Consider the following 19,544-nt stretch of genomic DNA (forward strand, 5'->3'; position numbering starts at 1 on the left):
TTTAACGCATCACAAAGAGTACATTTTTAAGTAAAGCGCTTAACTTGAGGTATTATAATACAGTAGAACTCCGTTTATCCGGATTTACAAATATCCTAATCGTTATCCGGAAATCAAAAAATCAGTCAAAAAGCAGTCAAATCTGCCACTCATTAATCCGGATAATTTGAGTTTTACTATATTACAAATAATGCGCCATGTTATTATGAAGGTACCCACAAAAGTTATTAATAATAATAATTTTCATTATTGATTTCACATTTAAAAAATATTTTAAAGCAAAAATGGATGTAGGCATATATGTTTTATAGTACTCATGTACTTATCTTTAATTAATATTCTTACATTTAATGTTTTTTTCTATATACCTACTACATTAAAGGGTTCAGCCATGATTGTATTGAAGTAACTGATTCATAACGAAACCCGGTTTAAGGCGCCCCTGTTGAAAAATGTCAACAACTCAAATTGATTTTTTATATAGGTACCTTTTATGATTCATTTCACCCTTACAGAAAACATAAATGAAGCTTATAGTAGGTATTAAACATAACTAAAAATGAAACAATAAATATTATCTTGAATCTAATATGTTATTTTGTGCAATTTTCACAAGAATTATTTTGTATAAGGGATGCAAATTTATTGAAGGGTAGCCGCCTTCCCTTCATCTTGTAAGATAAGCGTCGATCAATATACTGTGTACTGACGTATAAACAAGCTACCGTAGCGCGCGAAACACGCAAAGTGAGCAGTTGTCGTAAATCTAAAAAAAACTTATCAAACTTGAGTGTAAACCCACACAACTTTTACTTGTATTGATCTAGACTCTTTTGAACTTGTTAAATGTTATAAAAAATGTGAAGATATGCAGCCGTGAAGTCAGAAAAACAAAAAAAATATAGTCATCTCCGGTGTTACACGCGAGTATGGTGCATTCTTATGTATTTACATCGTATCTATGCGTTATACTATTTTACTTTGCAAGTTTAGTTCATATTTACAAGATTTAAGAATGTGCCGTTTTCAAAACTTCATAATATGTGTTATGTTTATAGTGTTGAATAAAGCATAATTGTAATAAAAACACAAGTAATAATCAAAATGCCAACAACTAGTAATGGAAACAATTTTGTGAGTGATTTCCATTCACTATAATCCTGTGAGTAAATCTGTAAATAATTTGTAAGTCACGCATATAGAACATGTATCAATACGTAAACGATATTTATTGAACTTATGAAAGTTGTAAATATAAGTATCCATTGATGTACTAATATATTTTCTAAACATTGTCATGTAAGGGTCGTATACCTACCTAAATCCACGCTCTCTCCCCCATTCGCATCCCCTCCCATTCGCCTTTACGCATGATCGAGGGAGCGTAATTTTGGGGTTAATATACCTAGTAGGTAGGTTTACTCAGGTATATTATATTTCCTAAATACATTTTAAGGGTACCTAGAAGACATACAATGAAATTACAAACTTATTTACAACATAACGTGATGTAATAATTAATATTCCCAGAATAAAGAATAAAACATAAAACATTATTATCATCGAACAAAATTATAATAAAAGAATGGTATATATTATACTTCACTATTTTTATTCAGTTATGATTATTTGTAAAAAGCCAACCACTTGCGATTATAATATGTTATCCACTATACTAAGTAGTTTTTAATAATAAACCTTTATAACTTCTAGTATAATGTTTTAAACAATAGATACAAAATATTTTTTATCGCTGAAACATTGAAATAATAATTACACTTTTTAAATTAGCCGCGAAATGTAGTTTTACGTCGCATCAATAAAATGTGATCACTATTGTTTTGCCGCACAATTATTATTGGTTGAGCATATTTATAGTATATTTTGATTGGTGGGTAATCGTCTGAGGCCCGCTTACCGGCCAGGTGTCGTTCACACCGTGGCCTTGTGTGTTTTAAGCAAACGTCTGTAAAGATTATTCCAATACGTTATTTTAATTCGTCATTAATTAAATCTCGTATAAGTTATTCCGTCCGAATATTAAATAAATATAAATTGGCATATATGTATTTATTCCATATAAATATTATATCGTAAATATCGCGGATACAACGTCACATACTAAAAATAATAAACAATTTCATAAAAGTTTGAAGTGAATAATCAATCGGAAATTCTCAATATGAAAATAAGTATTCTCAGTTTCAATTACGTCGCAATTATTTGTACACATTGCGTAAACGACAGGCGAACCGCGTCTCGAGTCCGCGCGCGCTCGGGAGCATGCGTGCAAGTTTCACTACTTTCAATGGAAACACGACAGAGTCGCGGGCCGATCGTCACAAAATAAGATGGGAAGGTCAAGATTCCCTGGCAAACCTCAAAAGTTTCAGAATAGGAAACGAATTAATGTTTTATTGGACACAGTTGTTGACGAAAATGAGTTTACATCGGTTACCGGCAACAGCAATGTGAGTGTTACATGTTTTAGCGAAACATTTGTTGGCGAATCGGTGACTCGCTGCTGGCTTCACTTGCAACGGTTTTCGATTTACGTGTATATTTGTTTATTTCGGCCGCTATTGTGCTTAATGTTATGAAATTTGATATTATCGATTAATTTTATAAAAGCAATTTGCATGTTGAATGGAAACCATCGGAGAATACTCGAATCATTTATCCTTGAAAGTGACTGTTTGACGTTTGTTGCGCTTTTTGTCAACAAAGGACAAAGCATCTCTCAGAGATATATTGCTCAAATAAGATTTTTTATCTAAAATTTCGCGCTATAACGCGATTTATAGATAATTTAAAACGAGGTGTCAGAATAATCGAACGCCTTTTGTAAATTTTCTTGTTTTTACATTTTTTCAGGAGGTCGAGAGGCAGAATGAAGCGGAGACAGAAGCGTCAATATCGGCCGTCGGGGACGATCAAGAAGACGATTTAATTATAAAACCCGATATCGCCCTCGATATTGAGTCATCCAGCGCGGTAAAGACACGATCACAACAGAAAATGCAGGTTGTCAAGAATGACGTCGAGAAGGTCATTCCTACTCCAAAGAAAACCGTCACATTCGGAAGTGTGGAGAGTTGCGATGATACTCTGAATTCCGTAAAGAAAGTGCCATTAAAATCACATCAACCTTTAGTTTCCATCATAAAGAAGAAATCAGCCTTCAAGACGGCCGAACATAGTTCTTTCAGTAGCATAGTGAAACCCGCCAAGTTAACAGATCTCGGTTCCAAATCGTGCATAGACATTGTTAATCTGAGGTCGAGGCATAACAGGAGTCCTCCGGCCAAGAAGCCCTCCCTGAAGTTCTCCCACGGGGGCGGCGTGTCCCCCCCTCCCGAGCCCGACGGGCAGGCGAGCCGTAGGTTCGTGCTGCCGAGCCATAGTGCGCACTCGGCGCGCGTCATCAAGCCCAACAAGCGCTTCATCGATACTGACGATGGCTCCACTTCTCCGAACCTCGCGTCTCAAGTATCGGGAAAAGTTCTCAAGAAGCCCAAATTAATACTCAGTGCGCAAAGTGAAAAAACCAGTCCGTGCTACGACGAGGCTTACGAGACGTGCGACAGTTCGGCGAACAGTAATGACAGCTCGGACTCCACTCGCCTTCCCGGGAGCCTGTCTCAGCTCAAGTCCTCCTATTTGGACAAAACTCTGGGCTTGTTCGGATCGGTGTTAGTGAAAGGGATCGCATTTCAGGACACTTTGAGCAGCGGCCTCAAGGCCGTCGGTCAGAGTGTAGATAAGCGTGCCGGAATAGACGGCGAAGGGGCCAAGGAAATAACTCTGGAGAACCACAAAGTGTCTAAAGAAAAGGATGGCAGTTCTCGGAGATTGGCGCAGTTCACTCGGAATATTTCGGAAACGCCGTGTACCTCGGACCAGAGTAGCAGCAGCTCCGAGTCTTCCGAGTCAGACGGCAGCTTGGATAGTGAGGACAGTGAGGAGGAGAGCGAAGGAGAAGGACCGAAGTTGTGCGCACAGGAGAAAGGGCAAACTCCGTCTCAACTTCTCAGTGGTAAAGTGATACTTCGCGAAGCTCGACTGCAACTTAATACTTCTTCATCCAATAACGGCTCAGACGGTCCCTTTTCGGCCTTTGGGAATAACAATAGTACTAATACATGTAAGTTTATTTATATTTACGTACCGATGCAATCGTACCATTTCATACTGTAATCTTAGGGCATTAACATCCCAGTATACCAATGGATTGTTTGATTATTTTATAGTCAAAAATTAAAACCTTTTACAGCTGCGATATTCTGTTGCATAAAAAGCAAGATAATGTTGAATTTGGATTTGTCCAAATAATACGTGGACCATCACAGGGTAGGACCTAGGTATTGCTTTCCTGTATTAATGTTTTACATTTACACCATTCGCATGCACAGAGTTTTTAACTAAGGTAATCATAACATACACTTTTTAAATCTTACCAGACAATTTCCTTCACACCTCGCAAGTTCAGTGTTATGAATCACTATGCTGCTGGCTTGTAGTCTATGTTAACATCACCTAAGCCACATCAAATATCTGAATAAGTGTTATATTTTGTGCTCTCACTCCAAACTGTTTAGGTTAGATAATCAAGATATATACAAGGGAAACAATATTTCAAGCCATGATCGCCAAAACATCGTAACCGACAGGAGCAATAATTTTTGAAGAATATATTTTCTCAATTATTAAGAAATATACTTAGAAAACCAAGTTTTGTTTCGAATATTTATTTTATTGATATCAAGCAAATAAATAGTCAAAACAGGGTGTATTCCGTGTTAATTGAGAGGAAAATGTGTTCTCCCATAGAATATTGTTTTTGTCGGTTATGAAGTTTTGGCGATTGTGGTTTGATATGTATACAAATATATTTGGTTAAGACGATGTTGTACTCCTTGCTAATAACAAAGAGGAACTGCAATTCTTGGTAACAAAGGTCTACGATGTATGCAAGAGAAGCGATTTGCTGATGAATGTCGATAAATCGAATGTGATGGTTTTTGAAAGAAATGAAAATATGACTAAATGTGAAATCACTGTGAATGGAGTTATACTAAAACAAGTAGAGGAATTTGTGTATCTGGGAAGTATGTTCACTAGGGATGGAATGACTGAGAAAGATATTGAAAGGAGGGTGAGTGCCGGGAACAGAGTGAACATTGCACTTAAATCGACCTTGGCAAATAAATGCTTGTCACAAGAGGCAAAATTGGCAGTTCACAACGGGGTCCTGGTCCCATCCCTGATGTATGGGAGCGAAGTATGGACTTGGAAAAACAGGGATGAAAGTAGGCTGAATGCTGTCGAAATGCGATCTCTCAGGCGAATGTGTGTTAAAACTATGTACGATAGATGCACAAATGTTGAGATCCGTACATTATGTAAGGCTGAGACAAGCATTATCGACAAAATCAAGAAAGGAGCTCTGCGCTGGTTTGGACATGTAGAACGAATGGACAGCGAGAGAACGGCTAAGAATATTTACAATGCGAATGTTGATGGATGCAGAAATAGAGGAAGACCGAGAAAGACATGGCATGACCAAATCCAACAAATACTTAAAGATGGACATGTCAAAAGTCGGAATAATCGGCGCGCGTGCATGAGAAGATGTATGAATGTAGAGGAAGCGAGATCTGTATGCAAAGATAGAGTGTTGTGGCGTTCTAACCTCTCTGCCTACCCTTACGTGGAAACGGCGTGATGGTTTGTTTGTTTGGTTAAAGGTGCGAGGATTACTTTTCTGCCAAATTGTTTAATATGCTTCCCCATAAAGTTAATTCAACTAACAACAAACAATATTTTAAAAGAGAATTCAAAATCTAGCTGAAGAAAATTAGGATAGAAGTAAAAAAATAAAATTTTGAACACGGTACAGTCTTCCTAGAAGAAGTCTCCTCAGTGAGGACTCTTAAATTAAATTTTGTTCAAAAATATTTCCCATAGCACATGAAAAGAAAATTAATAAAAAACAGATAGCCAGTTGAACTCTTTGTTATATTTTGAAAGTCCTTACGTATACTATCAAAACTGCATTTTGCGAGGTTTACTGGAGAGTAAAAACAGAGCTTAATTTTTTTTTCAAGTAGCTATCAGATACTGTAGATTTGTATTGTATTTCAGTATTCAATTTCACAATGAATTTTTATGTAAACTTTTCTTTTGAAATAACTAATACATCAAATAATTTCTTGCATACTTTGTAGTTAGTTTTAGATATTTTTTATTTATTTTCGGACTTATTCAGTCCATTCAACAATGCCAAACACATTTCCTTGAAATAAAATATATGTAAAGAAAATTAAAGCTAGGACAAAAAAATAAACAATAATAACTACCTCGAGACAATATCTGGTCTATCTTAGTGATTGCTTAAATCTAGAAAGACTTACGCCAAAAAAGTCCAGATCTTGTCTCGAGTTCACAATGCGACACAATCGGGACATTGGTACATGCAAGCCGTAGTTTGCGCTGTGCTGATCAAGGAACAACACATCATTGTTTCGCAACCGGTGGATCGAAACATTGAATGCCACCTGTTCCAGTAACAATGGTACATCAATCGAGACATTTGGTAAATTAAACATAAATATGGAGTTAATGTTATTTCTATGTTTTTATAGACTCGAGATTTTTAACATTGACTGCATTTCTCCGTAAGTGTAGTCTCCCCTCTCGAGGCCAATCATTCATGCTATGATATTTTTTATGATAATCTTGTAGGGCTTGTAGGGTAGGCACTGCCTGTACCTTTGAGACCTCTCAGATTGTGATTTTTCTGGTTACTCTTTTTTTCATTAAAAAACATACAACACTTCAATACACTTTGCCCTTAAGATGCATGTACATTATTTGTCTTATCGCATTGACCCCAGTCACCTATTGTTATTTGGACTGTTTTTAAAGTTTCCAATTCTTCAAGGAACTTTTAAGTCTATATCATATCCACTATAAATGATAAGCAAACCGCTATTTTGGTAATGACATCTGTATTCAATTCTGAATATTGACTGTATTCGAATAATTTTTTCCAATGGATTAAGTCCTTTAATTAATAAATAAATAATAAAAATGTAAAAGCCTTTACAAATTAAAAAAAAAACTAATATTAAAGTGCGAAACAAGGTTGTATTTTGTTTGTTTAATATATGTATGTATATTTTTACTATTATAATTTTTGGTATTATAATCTCAAATACATATACTATGTAATGAACAAATTTAATCTCATATTTCATTATTTTTTCTTATGTAAAACATTTTCACTCAACATTGGTTTTTACCTAAAGAGCTGAAATTCACCCAACCCAATAAAAATGTTTTTTTTTTCATTGAAATGAATAAATAAAAAAGAATGTTTATAAATACCCTGACTCAATATCAGTGCAGATCCATTGACACAATTTTTTTTCCTTTACATATTAACTGTTTATAGTATAAATAAATTAATATTTAGAACTGATTGTAGGCAATTTTTACCTACTGAAAAAAAATCTTCCAATACCATGCAGTATGATCCTAATTAATGTAATGTAATTTTAGCTTCCAATATCCCCGGCACTGTAACTTGCGGAGTGTGTGGCGCAGTCCGTTTCTACCGGTTCGTAAAGCAGGCCAAGAAGTTTGGTATATATTCCTGTGAGTCATGCAGAAAGTTCATTTCCAAGATGGTGAAGAGGCAAAACTTGGCACAAAACTCTCCTCTTCCACCCCTGAAATGTCTCAAGGGAGAAGGTATGTATTCTTAATATTCTTACTCCGAAAAATGGGAGTCAATGCTATATAAGCTCCTGATGTCACCTGCGTAAATCTATTACTAAATCTCCCCCTCCGAGCCCAGATCCCTTAAAGTATCGGGTTATTAGGTAGGGGCGAATGCTTTAACATCCTCAGTTTTGACCAGTGGCGTCACGAGGATGCAGCTTTTGTGATTCATGATATTAAAAAATAAATCAAAATAAATATGAGTCTAAAAGATAAATAGCATCCTTTAGCATATTATGTCTTTAAATCCCAGCCCATTTTGCAAAGAATGCTGAATTTAATTCCAGGTAACTGCAGAGTGCCCCCTATCTTGCGATCCCAGCACTGGAAACTTCTGCGGTGCGCGTACAAGGCTCGCTGCCATGCCTGTTGGCTGAAGATGTGCCTGAAGGCCTTCCAAGTCCCCACGCCCCTCCTCAACTCGCTGCAATGCATGCTGCCCGCCTTCATGAGGCCCGGACCGGTGCCCCAAATCCCCTCGCTTGCTGAAATTGAACCTGACAATCTTGCGAGTGCCAAGAAGGCGGTAAAGAAGGTACAGGAGGATGAACAAAAGGTAGTTGCATTATTTTATTTAGAGAAAACAACAGCTGGCAATTATATTATGAAAAGTATTTACAACAAAAAAGTGCGTAGTAAAATTAGAAAATATGAATATGTATTAACCCAATCCCAGCTGGAACTATCTTAAGACGGTCTGAAAAATCAAGCCCCGTACGTGACAACTGTCTTTAGACATTTTCGACTTTACAGGCTGATACTTTGATAGTGCACGATAGATGGCCAAAAAGTTTGTATCAAAATATTTCCTGAACATTTGTTGATGAGTGACATCTCTGAATAATTCCTGGTATTATATTTGTTTATATTATAAAAGATTTTAATCAGAGCGGCGGAAAAAAATACCAAACAGTTTTTAAATTCCCGCTCGGCAGTGACCTTGTGCCATATCTTGAGTGTTGTATAACCTTATCTCTATGGAACAGTGCGTTGATCGTGTTATTGGGTACCTTCTGTTATTTTTGTACTGATAAGACATAAAATTTTTATTCATAATAAAAATGACTTTAAATAATAACTACTATATTAATTACATTAAAAAGTTCATTTTGCTTAGTTGATGTTTTGTATTTTTATTTTTTAAATTTACATAATTTTAAGAATAATAATTATAATATCTCAATAATATGTCAAACCGATGTAAAAGCGATGAACAGATTTGAGAGAGACAAATTTTAAAGTAACTGAGAAAAGTTGAATACGATATTCTAAATATTGTTGTTTCCATATGTACCACAAAAAAATCTGACAGATGCATTGAAAACTTAATTTGAGAATGTGAACACTAATAATTGTGCTTAAGTGTCTCAGCGCAGTGTTCCATCAACACATTCATAAACACAAGTGACTACCTATAGCATAATGCTAGCGCTTTGTCCACAAATCGGTTGGAACACTTTTATATTAATGCTTAATGATGTAATTTCTTAGTGTACACATAAACACTTATTCAAGCATTTGGGGAGATAACGAAATGATAAATTAAATGGATAATTGCCTGTGTCTCTTATAACTAGACGATTTGTAAATCTCATCAGTGATTTTTGGCAATTGAAAACATGCCACCTCATATGGGTGATGGCAAACGTACTCTATGCTTAGCGGTGAAAGAGTTAAAATAATCGTAAAGCTGGAAAAAGGGAAAGGCAACTAAAAAATGACCTGTTCTAGTCTAAGATATTATTTATGCTATTTAGCAGAAATGCTGCAATATTAGTGTGATAATGTACTCTTTGCACTATTAGAGTAAGGAGAAAAGTGATAACTATGTTTGTCTAGTAATATTTTAGATTCATTAACCACGAAAAGAACTCAATTGGTTACCAATAAAATGAAGATTGAAATATAATATGCTTGTTTTTATATTTAAAAAATTTAACAGTCGAATGCTCAAATACTTCATTAATAAGATAGTTTTAAATTTTCATAAGCATGTTACTAAAAATAAGGATAAAATAAAGCTGCCATTAAAACAAATTAAGAATGAAAAGCGTTTGAATGAATTCAAAAAGAAATGTTATGTTTGCTGTAAGATTAAAGTAAGTGTAAATATTAGTTTATTTACTGATTGTATTATAAGCTGACTTAAGAAATAAATAAAAATAAAATAAAAATATTTTTATCATTTTACAGGCTGTTAAAATGGATGAGAATCCGAAGGGCGAAAAACAAAAAACCAAAGATGAAACGGAAACGGAGAATATCTCAAGTGAAAGTAGAAAACGTCGGCATACTCGAATTAAAGTTCGAAAGAAAGATAAAGTCAGTTCTGAACAGCAGCCGGATTCTACCAAAAGACAGAAAATGGAACTCAAGGGGCCTCGGGTAAAGCATGTATGCAGAAGTGCTTCTATTGTTCTCGGTCAACCCATCGCCACTTTCCCACTCAGTGAGGATAAACACCTCTCTGATATATCGGATGATAACTCTTCATCGGAGAAAGACAAAATGGACACTAAAGATGAGGAACCAAAAGTATCTGAACTTTGTTTGGATTGTGATCCAATTGACAGCTCCATGGATGGTACTGCAGTCGAAGGCAAAATCTGTGAAAAGGTTCATCAGAAAATTATGCACAAAGACGAAGAATCTACTGACAGTTTTGACTCGACCCTTTCTGCAGAAACTAATAAGGAAAATGACCTATGCGCAGTTAAAGTTGATAATACAAAGGATGATATTGACGTCAAATCGAGTGATGCAGATCAAACATTAGAAGTTATTCAACGAAAACCAAAATATCCACTTGGAAATCTTTCTAATGTACGTATACTATTTTTATCACCGATTATATTAACACACAGTGAATATGACTATATATAGACTTTTGTAATTTATTTATTATACGGCACAAGTTCCTTTTGCAATATAATATATAACAGAATAAAGGATAAAAACACTAATATACCACAAGAAAAAAAAAATCCTTTTGTAAATCGTTAATATAGCGCATCGTAAATTATTTAGAGATGATTTAATTCACATAAACTAGTTAAAAATGTCAATATAAGAAGAACATAAATTCTCTAGTCAGTATATGAGGGGGTTAAAAGCAAAACTGCCACTGTACATGATTACTGTTTTTATATAAAAATGTTAAATCTGTTAAAAAGTTCTTACTTTTCATAAATTCAACTAATTTAATTAAGATGTATAGTTGATTTGTTCTATAGGAATATGTAATTTGAAGTTTATAAATCTAAAAAATTTTCATTGGCTCTTTCAAAATTTTTTATGGGGATTTCACAAAAATGGGACTTTATAGCATAATTGTACTCTAACTGACTTGTATCCGAGATATATCGCACTTTCGGTGCAACAGTCACAATTCACTTTTTTTTTGTTACGTCTTTTATAACATTTTTTTAATAATTCAGAATAAGCTTTTTATGTGAAACTATAGCAAAAACAAAAAACAGTTAATTTTATAAAGCTTTAAAATCTACTGCAAATAGTAATCCAGTATAAGGCAATAAATTCGAAAAAAAACTTCTCACCTGTAAAATAATAAAATGAGCTGTTGTGACGTTGTTGACGATATGTATGTATGTATGTATATTATAAGAGTCTCATTACTGATTCAAAATCCTGTACATCTAAGAATGAAACCCAAAGTTTTTTGGTTTTTAAAGTCAAGTCTCTCGTCAGATATGACACCCAGATCTCGAATTTCTAACTTTCTCCAGTTGAATATTCTTTATTGTGTACGAAAAAACAAAATGGGAGATTTATTTCTTCAAAGAGATAATAAATTTACACTTATCATTTAAAAACAAATTATAGGAAAAACACTAATAATTCAACCAAATTTTTACAGATGCGAGTATCATCAAAGCTTCTGCAACACAAGTACAATCAACAGAGACAAGTGGAGACACTTTGTCTTGACTTTTGGGAATCGTATGACCCAGATGAAGTTTGCAACACCGGCTGGGGTTTGATCGGCTCAACTCCATTTAGTGTCAGCAGTATTTGCTTCTTGTGCGGTAGTCAGGGGAAAGAAAAGGTAAAATAACTCAAATATTAAGTTCTGTTTGTGCAATTAATATTAAGTGTTATTTAATCTGATGCTTCAGTGGTAGTTGTGGCTCTCTTAATAAAGGCATTATTTGCACTATGTGATCTAATATACTGAATTATCTTTGCTCGATGACAGTTGCTACGGGATATTTCAGCTTCCACTTTCTTATTACTGAGTTCCTTGCAAAGTCAAGCCACCGCACGTGAGATTCTTCCGAGCTGTTTCGGCTCCTAGGGATGACATTTGCCAGGATCTCTATCCAGTGTAGACAAGATTCAGTTTTTATAGAGTATACATCGCCTTTGTCTGCGTCCAGGCGGATGAAAACTACAGTTCTGTGTGTGAAATACAACCAGAACCCCGGTCGAGAATTTTTGACTCGATGGGTGTTCCAGGGAAAAATCCCGAACAAGGAAATCGAAGATAAGTCCGCCTTGTATAGTGGTTGACACACTCGCCTACTATTCTCGAGGCCCATGTCTCATGTTCCTGGACTGGGGCCTGAAGCGTCAGACTGATCACCTTACCTTCATGTGACAGATTATCAAAATACGGTGCATTAAGTTGACCAAAGTAGTGTGCTATGCACCGCTGGGTGCGGAAAGGGGAATAATGAAGAATGAAATAAATATTAAATGGTTAGAAACAATGTGTTTTTATTTTCATAAAAAATGTTTCGTGTCAGGTCATCCATTGCGCGGCATGCTGTGAGCCGTACCATCGCTTCTGCGCAGAGGGCGGCGGCGCCCCCGGCTGGCTGTGCGCGCGTTGCGAGGGGTGCGCCGCGTGCGGGGAGCGCGGGGGCGCCGCCAGCTGCCCGGCGTGCCGACGCCGCTACCACGCGCCGTGCCTCGCGGCCGCGCGCCCCGCCAGGGCTGACTGGCCGCAGGTAACATCCCCACTTTGAAGGATTGAAAAATTAGTAAAAAATGCCAAAGTAGTGCATCGAATAAAATATTTTTAATTAAGAAATAGTGCACTTATGAAGCTCGTTGAAACAATGACAACAATCTCCACCATTGGTCTGAAATGAGTTAGATATGGCGATAGATAGAAAAACTAAAATATTTTTGCCAACTGCAAAGGTTTTGGCACATAAATGTCAGTATCTCGTACATTTTTGACATAGTGTGTACATGTCCAAACCAACGCAGAGGTCCTTTCCTAATTTTGTCGATAATGATGAGGACGACCAAGGAAGACGTGGCATGATCAGATAAACCAAAATCTTAAGTCTGGTCATGTCAAAAGCAGACAGAACCGAAGGGCGTGTATGACAAGATGTATGAATGTGGAAGAAGCTAGGAATGTATGCCAGGATAGACGTGTGTGGCGGTCCATTCTTTCTGCCTACCCCTATGGAGAAATGGCCTGATGGTAGTAGTAGTAGTCAGCCTTACATAATGTACGGATCTTAACATTTGTGCATCTATCGTACATAGTTTTACCACACATTCGCCTGAGAGATCGCATTTTGACAGCATTCAGCCTACTTTTATCCCTGTTTTTACAAGTCCATACTTTGCTTCCATACCTCAGAGTCGGGACGAGGACTCCATTGTGAACTGCTAAAACTAAACCTAGGCTTTAATAATAACATTACATATATTATTTATATAATTTACAAATGATCAAACACATCTGCCTTAACATTAAGTTTAACACATATTTATCTATTTATACTTTTACAATTTTGTATTATTATTTTTTTGTACAGAATAATGTTCCCTCACTGGGGTGTCCCGTGCCGAGGGAAACATTTTACAATATGCCTTGACTTTATGTTAAATTATTGAATTTTTTTTCTTCGTCTAAAATATTTTTGCCGGGGTTCCTAGCTAATTTTATACATAATTTTACATGTTACTTTTGCGCATCCTGATCATGATTAATATTATTGCCAACCTCACTTCCTACCTTTTTCTCATTTCGTTTCATGTTGTTATAGATTTGCAATGCCTGCTTCAAGTGTAAAAGCTGCGACAGTATCAAGGTTACCAAGTTTCTGGGCAGTTTACCATTCTGCTCACCGTGCTTCCGGCTGAGGCAGAAAGGGAACTACTGTCCCCTTTGTCAGGGCTGTTATCAGGATAATGATTTTGACAGCAAAGTAAGTATCATTAACCATGTTTGATTAATTTCAGTAAAAATTGACACATTAAGCGGTTTGTATTATAAACCTTTGGTTGTAGTTGAGATCAGGAAAAGCGGAATTTAAAACAAACAAATAAACCATCAAGCCATTTTCCCATAGGGGTAGGAAGAGGATAGAACACCACTTTAATCTCTCTTTGCATATAAACCTCGCTTCCTCTACATTCGTATATCTTCTCATGCATATAGTAAATAACCGAGACCCATCAACTAATAGAAGGTAACCCCTACAGAAATCCCTCGAGAAGGCAATGGGAAACTGCTCCAGTATATCATTATGTCGAGAAAAAAATCGCTACAGTGATTGCCAACGTCGGGAGAACCTGACATGGCACACAAAGAAAAAAAATAATAAAGCAAATTAAATAAAAATATTAATTAGAGTGGTTAGTAAGATACTTTCGTTTCCAGATGATGGAATGCGGCTTGTGCTCGCGCTGGGTGCACGCCCGCTGCGAGGGACTCAGCGGGGAGGGCTACCAGCTCCTGTCTGCCCTCCCACCCTCCGTAGAGTACACCTGCCGGCAATGCCGCGCGGGGCCCGCCGTGTGGCGCCACGCGCTGCTGGCCTACCTGCGCGCGCGCCTCACGGCCCTGCTCAAGGCGCTCGCCCGCCAGCGCGGCGCGTACGCGCTGCTGCGCCTCACGCCGCACAAGGCCGCGCCGCCGCCCGCCATCTGCCGTTGCCGCGAGCCGCCTGCCGTGCGCCGCCTCACCTTCCCCTCGGATCACAATGCCCGCATCATTGAGGGGACTGGGTACAAGGCGCCTCCCGAAACAGCCAAGGGTGTAGTCCACAAACTGCAGGAATCGTTACTGCGGAATAACGAAATATGCCTCTCCATCGGATCCTGCGAAACGAAGAAGCGTGACACCGAAATTTCGGAGACCCTAACACCAGAATTAGACATACGCAATAACAACGAAGATGTACGGGTTAGTGACGACGAACGAGATAGTGAAATGGAGGAAGATGTTGATTTGTGTCGACAGACAGAATCGCTCTCAGATGTGATAACAAAACGTTCCTTAGACCAAAATAGTATGCATTCTGTTAAAATGGAGTGTGATGAAGATAATAAATGTTTGTGTTCTACCCCAGAAGTAGACGTGTCTCCTTCCTTATTAGACATTAAGAGACGTGTAAATTCTAACGAATATACATCTGTCAAGGATTTCAACAGAGATATGTTAGATGCTATATCAAAGACTGTTTCTCCAGAAATAAAGGATGCCTACAAAGATGCATTCGCCGAATACTTTCCTTGGTTCGATTGTGAAATGAATTGTTTAAATCCGAGTCTCGAAATCGAAGATGAGAATGACGATGTAGAATCATTAAAAGAAGAGGATGTTAATTCATTTGCTAGTAAACATGATGAGAAATTCTCAAAATCTTCTCAAGACCAGATGGTTCCTATGCTGGAAAGTGATAATGGATCGACTTGCGATTACATGTACGATGATAGCAGCATACAGGAGTCCCGCACTTGTGTACTGTGTAAGGGGGTTGGGGAAGGGGAGCCCTCGCTGGAAGGAAGGTTACTCTACTGTGGCCAGGGAGACTGGATTCACGCCAACTGCGCCCTGTGGTCTGCCGAAGTTTTTGAAGAGATCGATGGATCCCTGCAAAATATCCAGAGTGCCATATCACGGGGTCGTTTGATCAAGTGTGCGAAATGTTCCAACAAAGGAGCGAGTGTTGGGTGTTGTGCCAAGAACTGCAGCGAAACTTTTCATTTTGCTTGCGCTAGGTCTAATGGTTGCGCTTTCCTCGATGACAAAAGAGTGTTCTGTCCTTTCCACGTTGAAGATATCAAAAATAAGGCTTTGCAAAAAGATGAAGATTTTGAGCTTTCTCGGCCGGTGTATGTAGAATTAGATAGAAAGAAAAAGAAATTTTGCGAAACGCAAAAAGTTCAATTTGTACTGGGTTCATTAGTAGTAAAATGTCTCGGAAGAATAATTCCATCCGTATCTGATTTTGAGGATGTTCTCATTCCAGCCGATTTCTTATGTACCCGGCTTTATTGGTCTTCTAAACAACCTTGGAAAATTGTCAAGTACACAATCCGCACTAAACTGATCCTCGCAGAACCTTCTCCCGCATATGATTTCGGAGTCAACATCACTTTAGACCACTCCATGAACCCAAATACCGTAGAGAGAATACTCGCTGAAATTGGATCTTGGCATAAATCCTTAGAGACTGAAGGACATTCTATTATGGTGTTGAAAAAAGACAAATCACCAATTAAATTTGGCACAGCGAGTGTTACTTTAGAAGATTTTGCAGTAAAACAGGTTATGGAACACATGCTAGATATTGTATGCAGGCAAGATCAACAAGAAGACACCCCAGAAGAAGAACCACAAAACACGGCAGATTTGTTGCCTCCTGAACTTAAGGATGCTATTTTTGAAGATCTCAATCATGATTTGCTAGACGGTATATCAATGCAAGACATTTTCCCCAAACTAATGTCTTATGAAGATCTAATTGCCATTGATTTAAAGAGTGAAGTAAATTTCGGATCAGACATTGCAAAAGATAACAAATCTTTGAATAGTACTGATGATGTAACTAAACAATCTGATGATCTGTCCATACCTGGGCAAGATTTAAAACTGAAAAAGAGTATTTATGTGTCCAATAATAATGCCGAACATTGGTTAGATGGAAAAACTGTGGCCCAAGATTTGCTAGAAGACCTTTTAAATAGCCAAGGTGAAGGGAGAAGAGAATTAAAAAGAAGTAAATCAGAACTTTTTATTCAGGGCGCAAATCTTCAAAGTTTTGGCGGGAATCGAAGTCATCAAAGATCCTGCAGTTTAACTTGGAGTTGCAAATTTGATGGAAAACTAACTTCTACTCTGAAGCGATGCAAAATTCCTAGACCTGGCTTAATTCCACGCTCTGAATCTAACGGTAATGTAGTTATGGTTGTTGATGGAACTTCTGATCTTGTAGTAAGTTTAGCATCTCCCAAAGTGAAGATAAATGAATTACCATCAGAATCACGACACTGGCAACCTAAAGTTAATAAAATGCAGATCGACGAGACCTCAAGCAATGTCACTGGAGAATTAACCGAAGTCACACTAGATAACTCGAATGTGGAAAGTGAAAAATTGAGTACACTTATAAAACCTGAGATGATAACTAATAAATTGGATAAATCATCAGATTCTACAGAACACGAAGTGATAGATTTTTATACTAAAATACACTGCAGTCCAATCTCTCAGCTCGATGGTGCCGATGACTATGGATCAGATCGAAGTGAATGTAGCTCTCCACCTTTGAGTCCGACTATGGAAATGACAGATTTCTCTCCTATTGCTCAATTGGATGGAGCTGATGATGTTTCAAGTAGTAGTAGCGAAGGTGGTTCTCCCCCCAGAGATCAAAATACCACTGTATTTTTCAGACCTAATGACTCTCATATTGCCATGACTACTGCCACTACAAATTCAAACAATATGGTCTCTATTAATGAATTGGTAATGAGATCTCCATTGGACGAAAATGTACTAAGAATAGGTCAGAGTGAACAGACGGTTAGATGTGACCGGTGTCATTGCACTTACAGGAATAAGGATTCCTTTAGCCGACACCTCCCCAACTGTGATATGATGTCTACTAGTGAAAGTGAAGGGGAAACTCCAAAATCTCCAGAATCTAGAACTCTAACAACCCTTCAGAATGCTTTTAACGGGTCTTTTATTCAACCAACATTTATTAATCAGCAAAGTGCTGTGTTTGAAAATTCTGAACAATTCACCTGCCCTGCTCCCGGAATTGTAAGCAATCGAAGGACTTCCGTGAACACTAGACAAATTACTATCAATGGCACTATTGTAGAAACACAGTCTCCTGGTCCGCCAAGTCCATCTAAAAATAATACCATAGATTTTAACAACCACTTGCATGATACTTTGAGACCTATGAACATCAAGTCTCCTAAAGTTTCTATGACACAGGGAATTTTACCCCAACCTCAGCTAATGGTGTCGCACGTACCAATAAGTCCATCAAAAAATCACTTAATCACTAATGCAAAAGGGGGTATCATACATCCTCAAGGAAATTATAACATTTGTGTCAAATCAAATGGTGGTCTGCAGACTATACAATCATCAAATGGTGGTCTCGCACAAATATTGCCAAACTCTGGAAATTTACAAGCGGTTCTTTCTGCTAACCCCAATCAGCTGTTGACAATATCTGGTCCCCAACAAAACATTTTACAAAACATTCACAATAAGGGACCCATTATGCAAACTTTCTCCAGTATCCCAAACAGTCAAACAATATCTGTACCAATAAACTCCATACATGGAATGTCGTCCACTATTGGGAATAATATTAATACATTTGTTCGACCAGGAATATCTTTTCAAAATGCTCCTACCATATTAATGCCTACCTCCTGTGCCTCCAGAATGACATCTCCAAATGTGCAACAGAAAAATCAAATGATTCTCCCACAGGTGTCACAAAAATCTCCCAAAAAGACTCCTCAAGTTCAACCTAAACCAATATTCCAAGCTACAAGAGGCAGAGGAAGAGCTGTTAGCAAAACTCCAACTATAAAGAGGCAAAATAAAATAGATACTAAACCAATGACAAATTTGGCATCGGGTTTGCCCCTAGGAGCAAACAATTCTGTAATTCAGTTCCAAAACAATGGGCCGAATAATCAACCATCCATAATTGTTCAACAAGTTGGCAACCAAAATATAATGTCATACGTAGAAGCTCTTCAACAACAACAGCAAGGGCAGAACATGCAATACATAGCCACTATTGCTCCACAAGGAGACTACAAACCGGCTACTCAGTATATCTCACAGATGCCCCAAACATTTCAAATTCAACAAACTGAATCTGGAGGGTTAGTTGCTGTTCCCAGTGGAGGAATACCTCTGTTTATCAATCAGGCTGGAGTTGGAATCCTTCCTCAATCTCTACAGTCTCAGGGGGTTACCATATCTCCGCAGGGAACTATTCAAACTCAAGGAGCCACTCTGCTTCCGCAGGGTACCATTCAAACACAAAATGGTACCACCATCCTGCCTCAAGCAACAATTCAAACACAAAATGGGACTGCCACCATTATTCCTCAAGGAACAACCATTCAAGGCCTTACTCAGGGTCAAGGTCCAACACTCGTTTCTGCTAATGGCATTCAATCTCAAGGCGGTACCATTGTGCCACATAATAATATGAATAATGCGCAGACACTCATTCCCCAATCTGCATTGCAAGCGCAAGGAAATACCCTGGGTGGTACCACCATCTTACCACAGGGAACAATATTACCTCAAGGATTGCAGTTTTGCAATGATCAAGTTATATTGGGATCCACTCCAACTCTAGAGATGGTCACAGATTCTTCTGGGTGTATGTATTTGACCACTCAACCAGTATATTATGGATTGGAAACAATTGTTCAAAATACCGTTATGTCATCTCAACAATTTGTTTCCACAGCCATGCAAGGTGTTCTGGCACAAAAAC

At 37.6% G+C, this 19,544-nt stretch overlaps 1 protein-coding gene across 1 annotated transcript; it reads left to right on the top strand.

The window, feature by feature from the left end:
- Nucleotides 1-1,612: 1,612 nt before the first annotated feature.
- Nucleotides 1,613-19,539, top strand: LOC148275228 (uncharacterized; the record flags this gene model as incomplete). Its single annotated transcript, XM_088235990.1, has 9 exons — nucleotides 1,613-2,471; nucleotides 2,875-4,144; nucleotides 7,564-7,755; nucleotides 8,073-8,341; nucleotides 9,979-10,608; nucleotides 11,663-11,851; nucleotides 12,552-12,755; nucleotides 13,815-13,976; nucleotides 14,432-19,539. Coding segments are annotated over exons 1-9 (8,144 nt in total), but the record flags the coding sequence as incomplete, so codon positions are not given.
- Nucleotides 19,540-19,544: the final 5 nt, after the last annotated feature.

The sequence above is a fragment of the Micrasema longulum genome, unplaced genomic scaffold (genome assembly GCF_059751315.1).
Source record: "Micrasema longulum isolate JH-2025_06_02 unplaced genomic scaffold, ASM5975131v1 h1tg001485l, whole genome shotgun sequence".
NCBI classification, from domain to species: Eukaryota; Metazoa; Arthropoda; class Insecta; order Trichoptera; family Brachycentridae; genus Micrasema; species Micrasema longulum.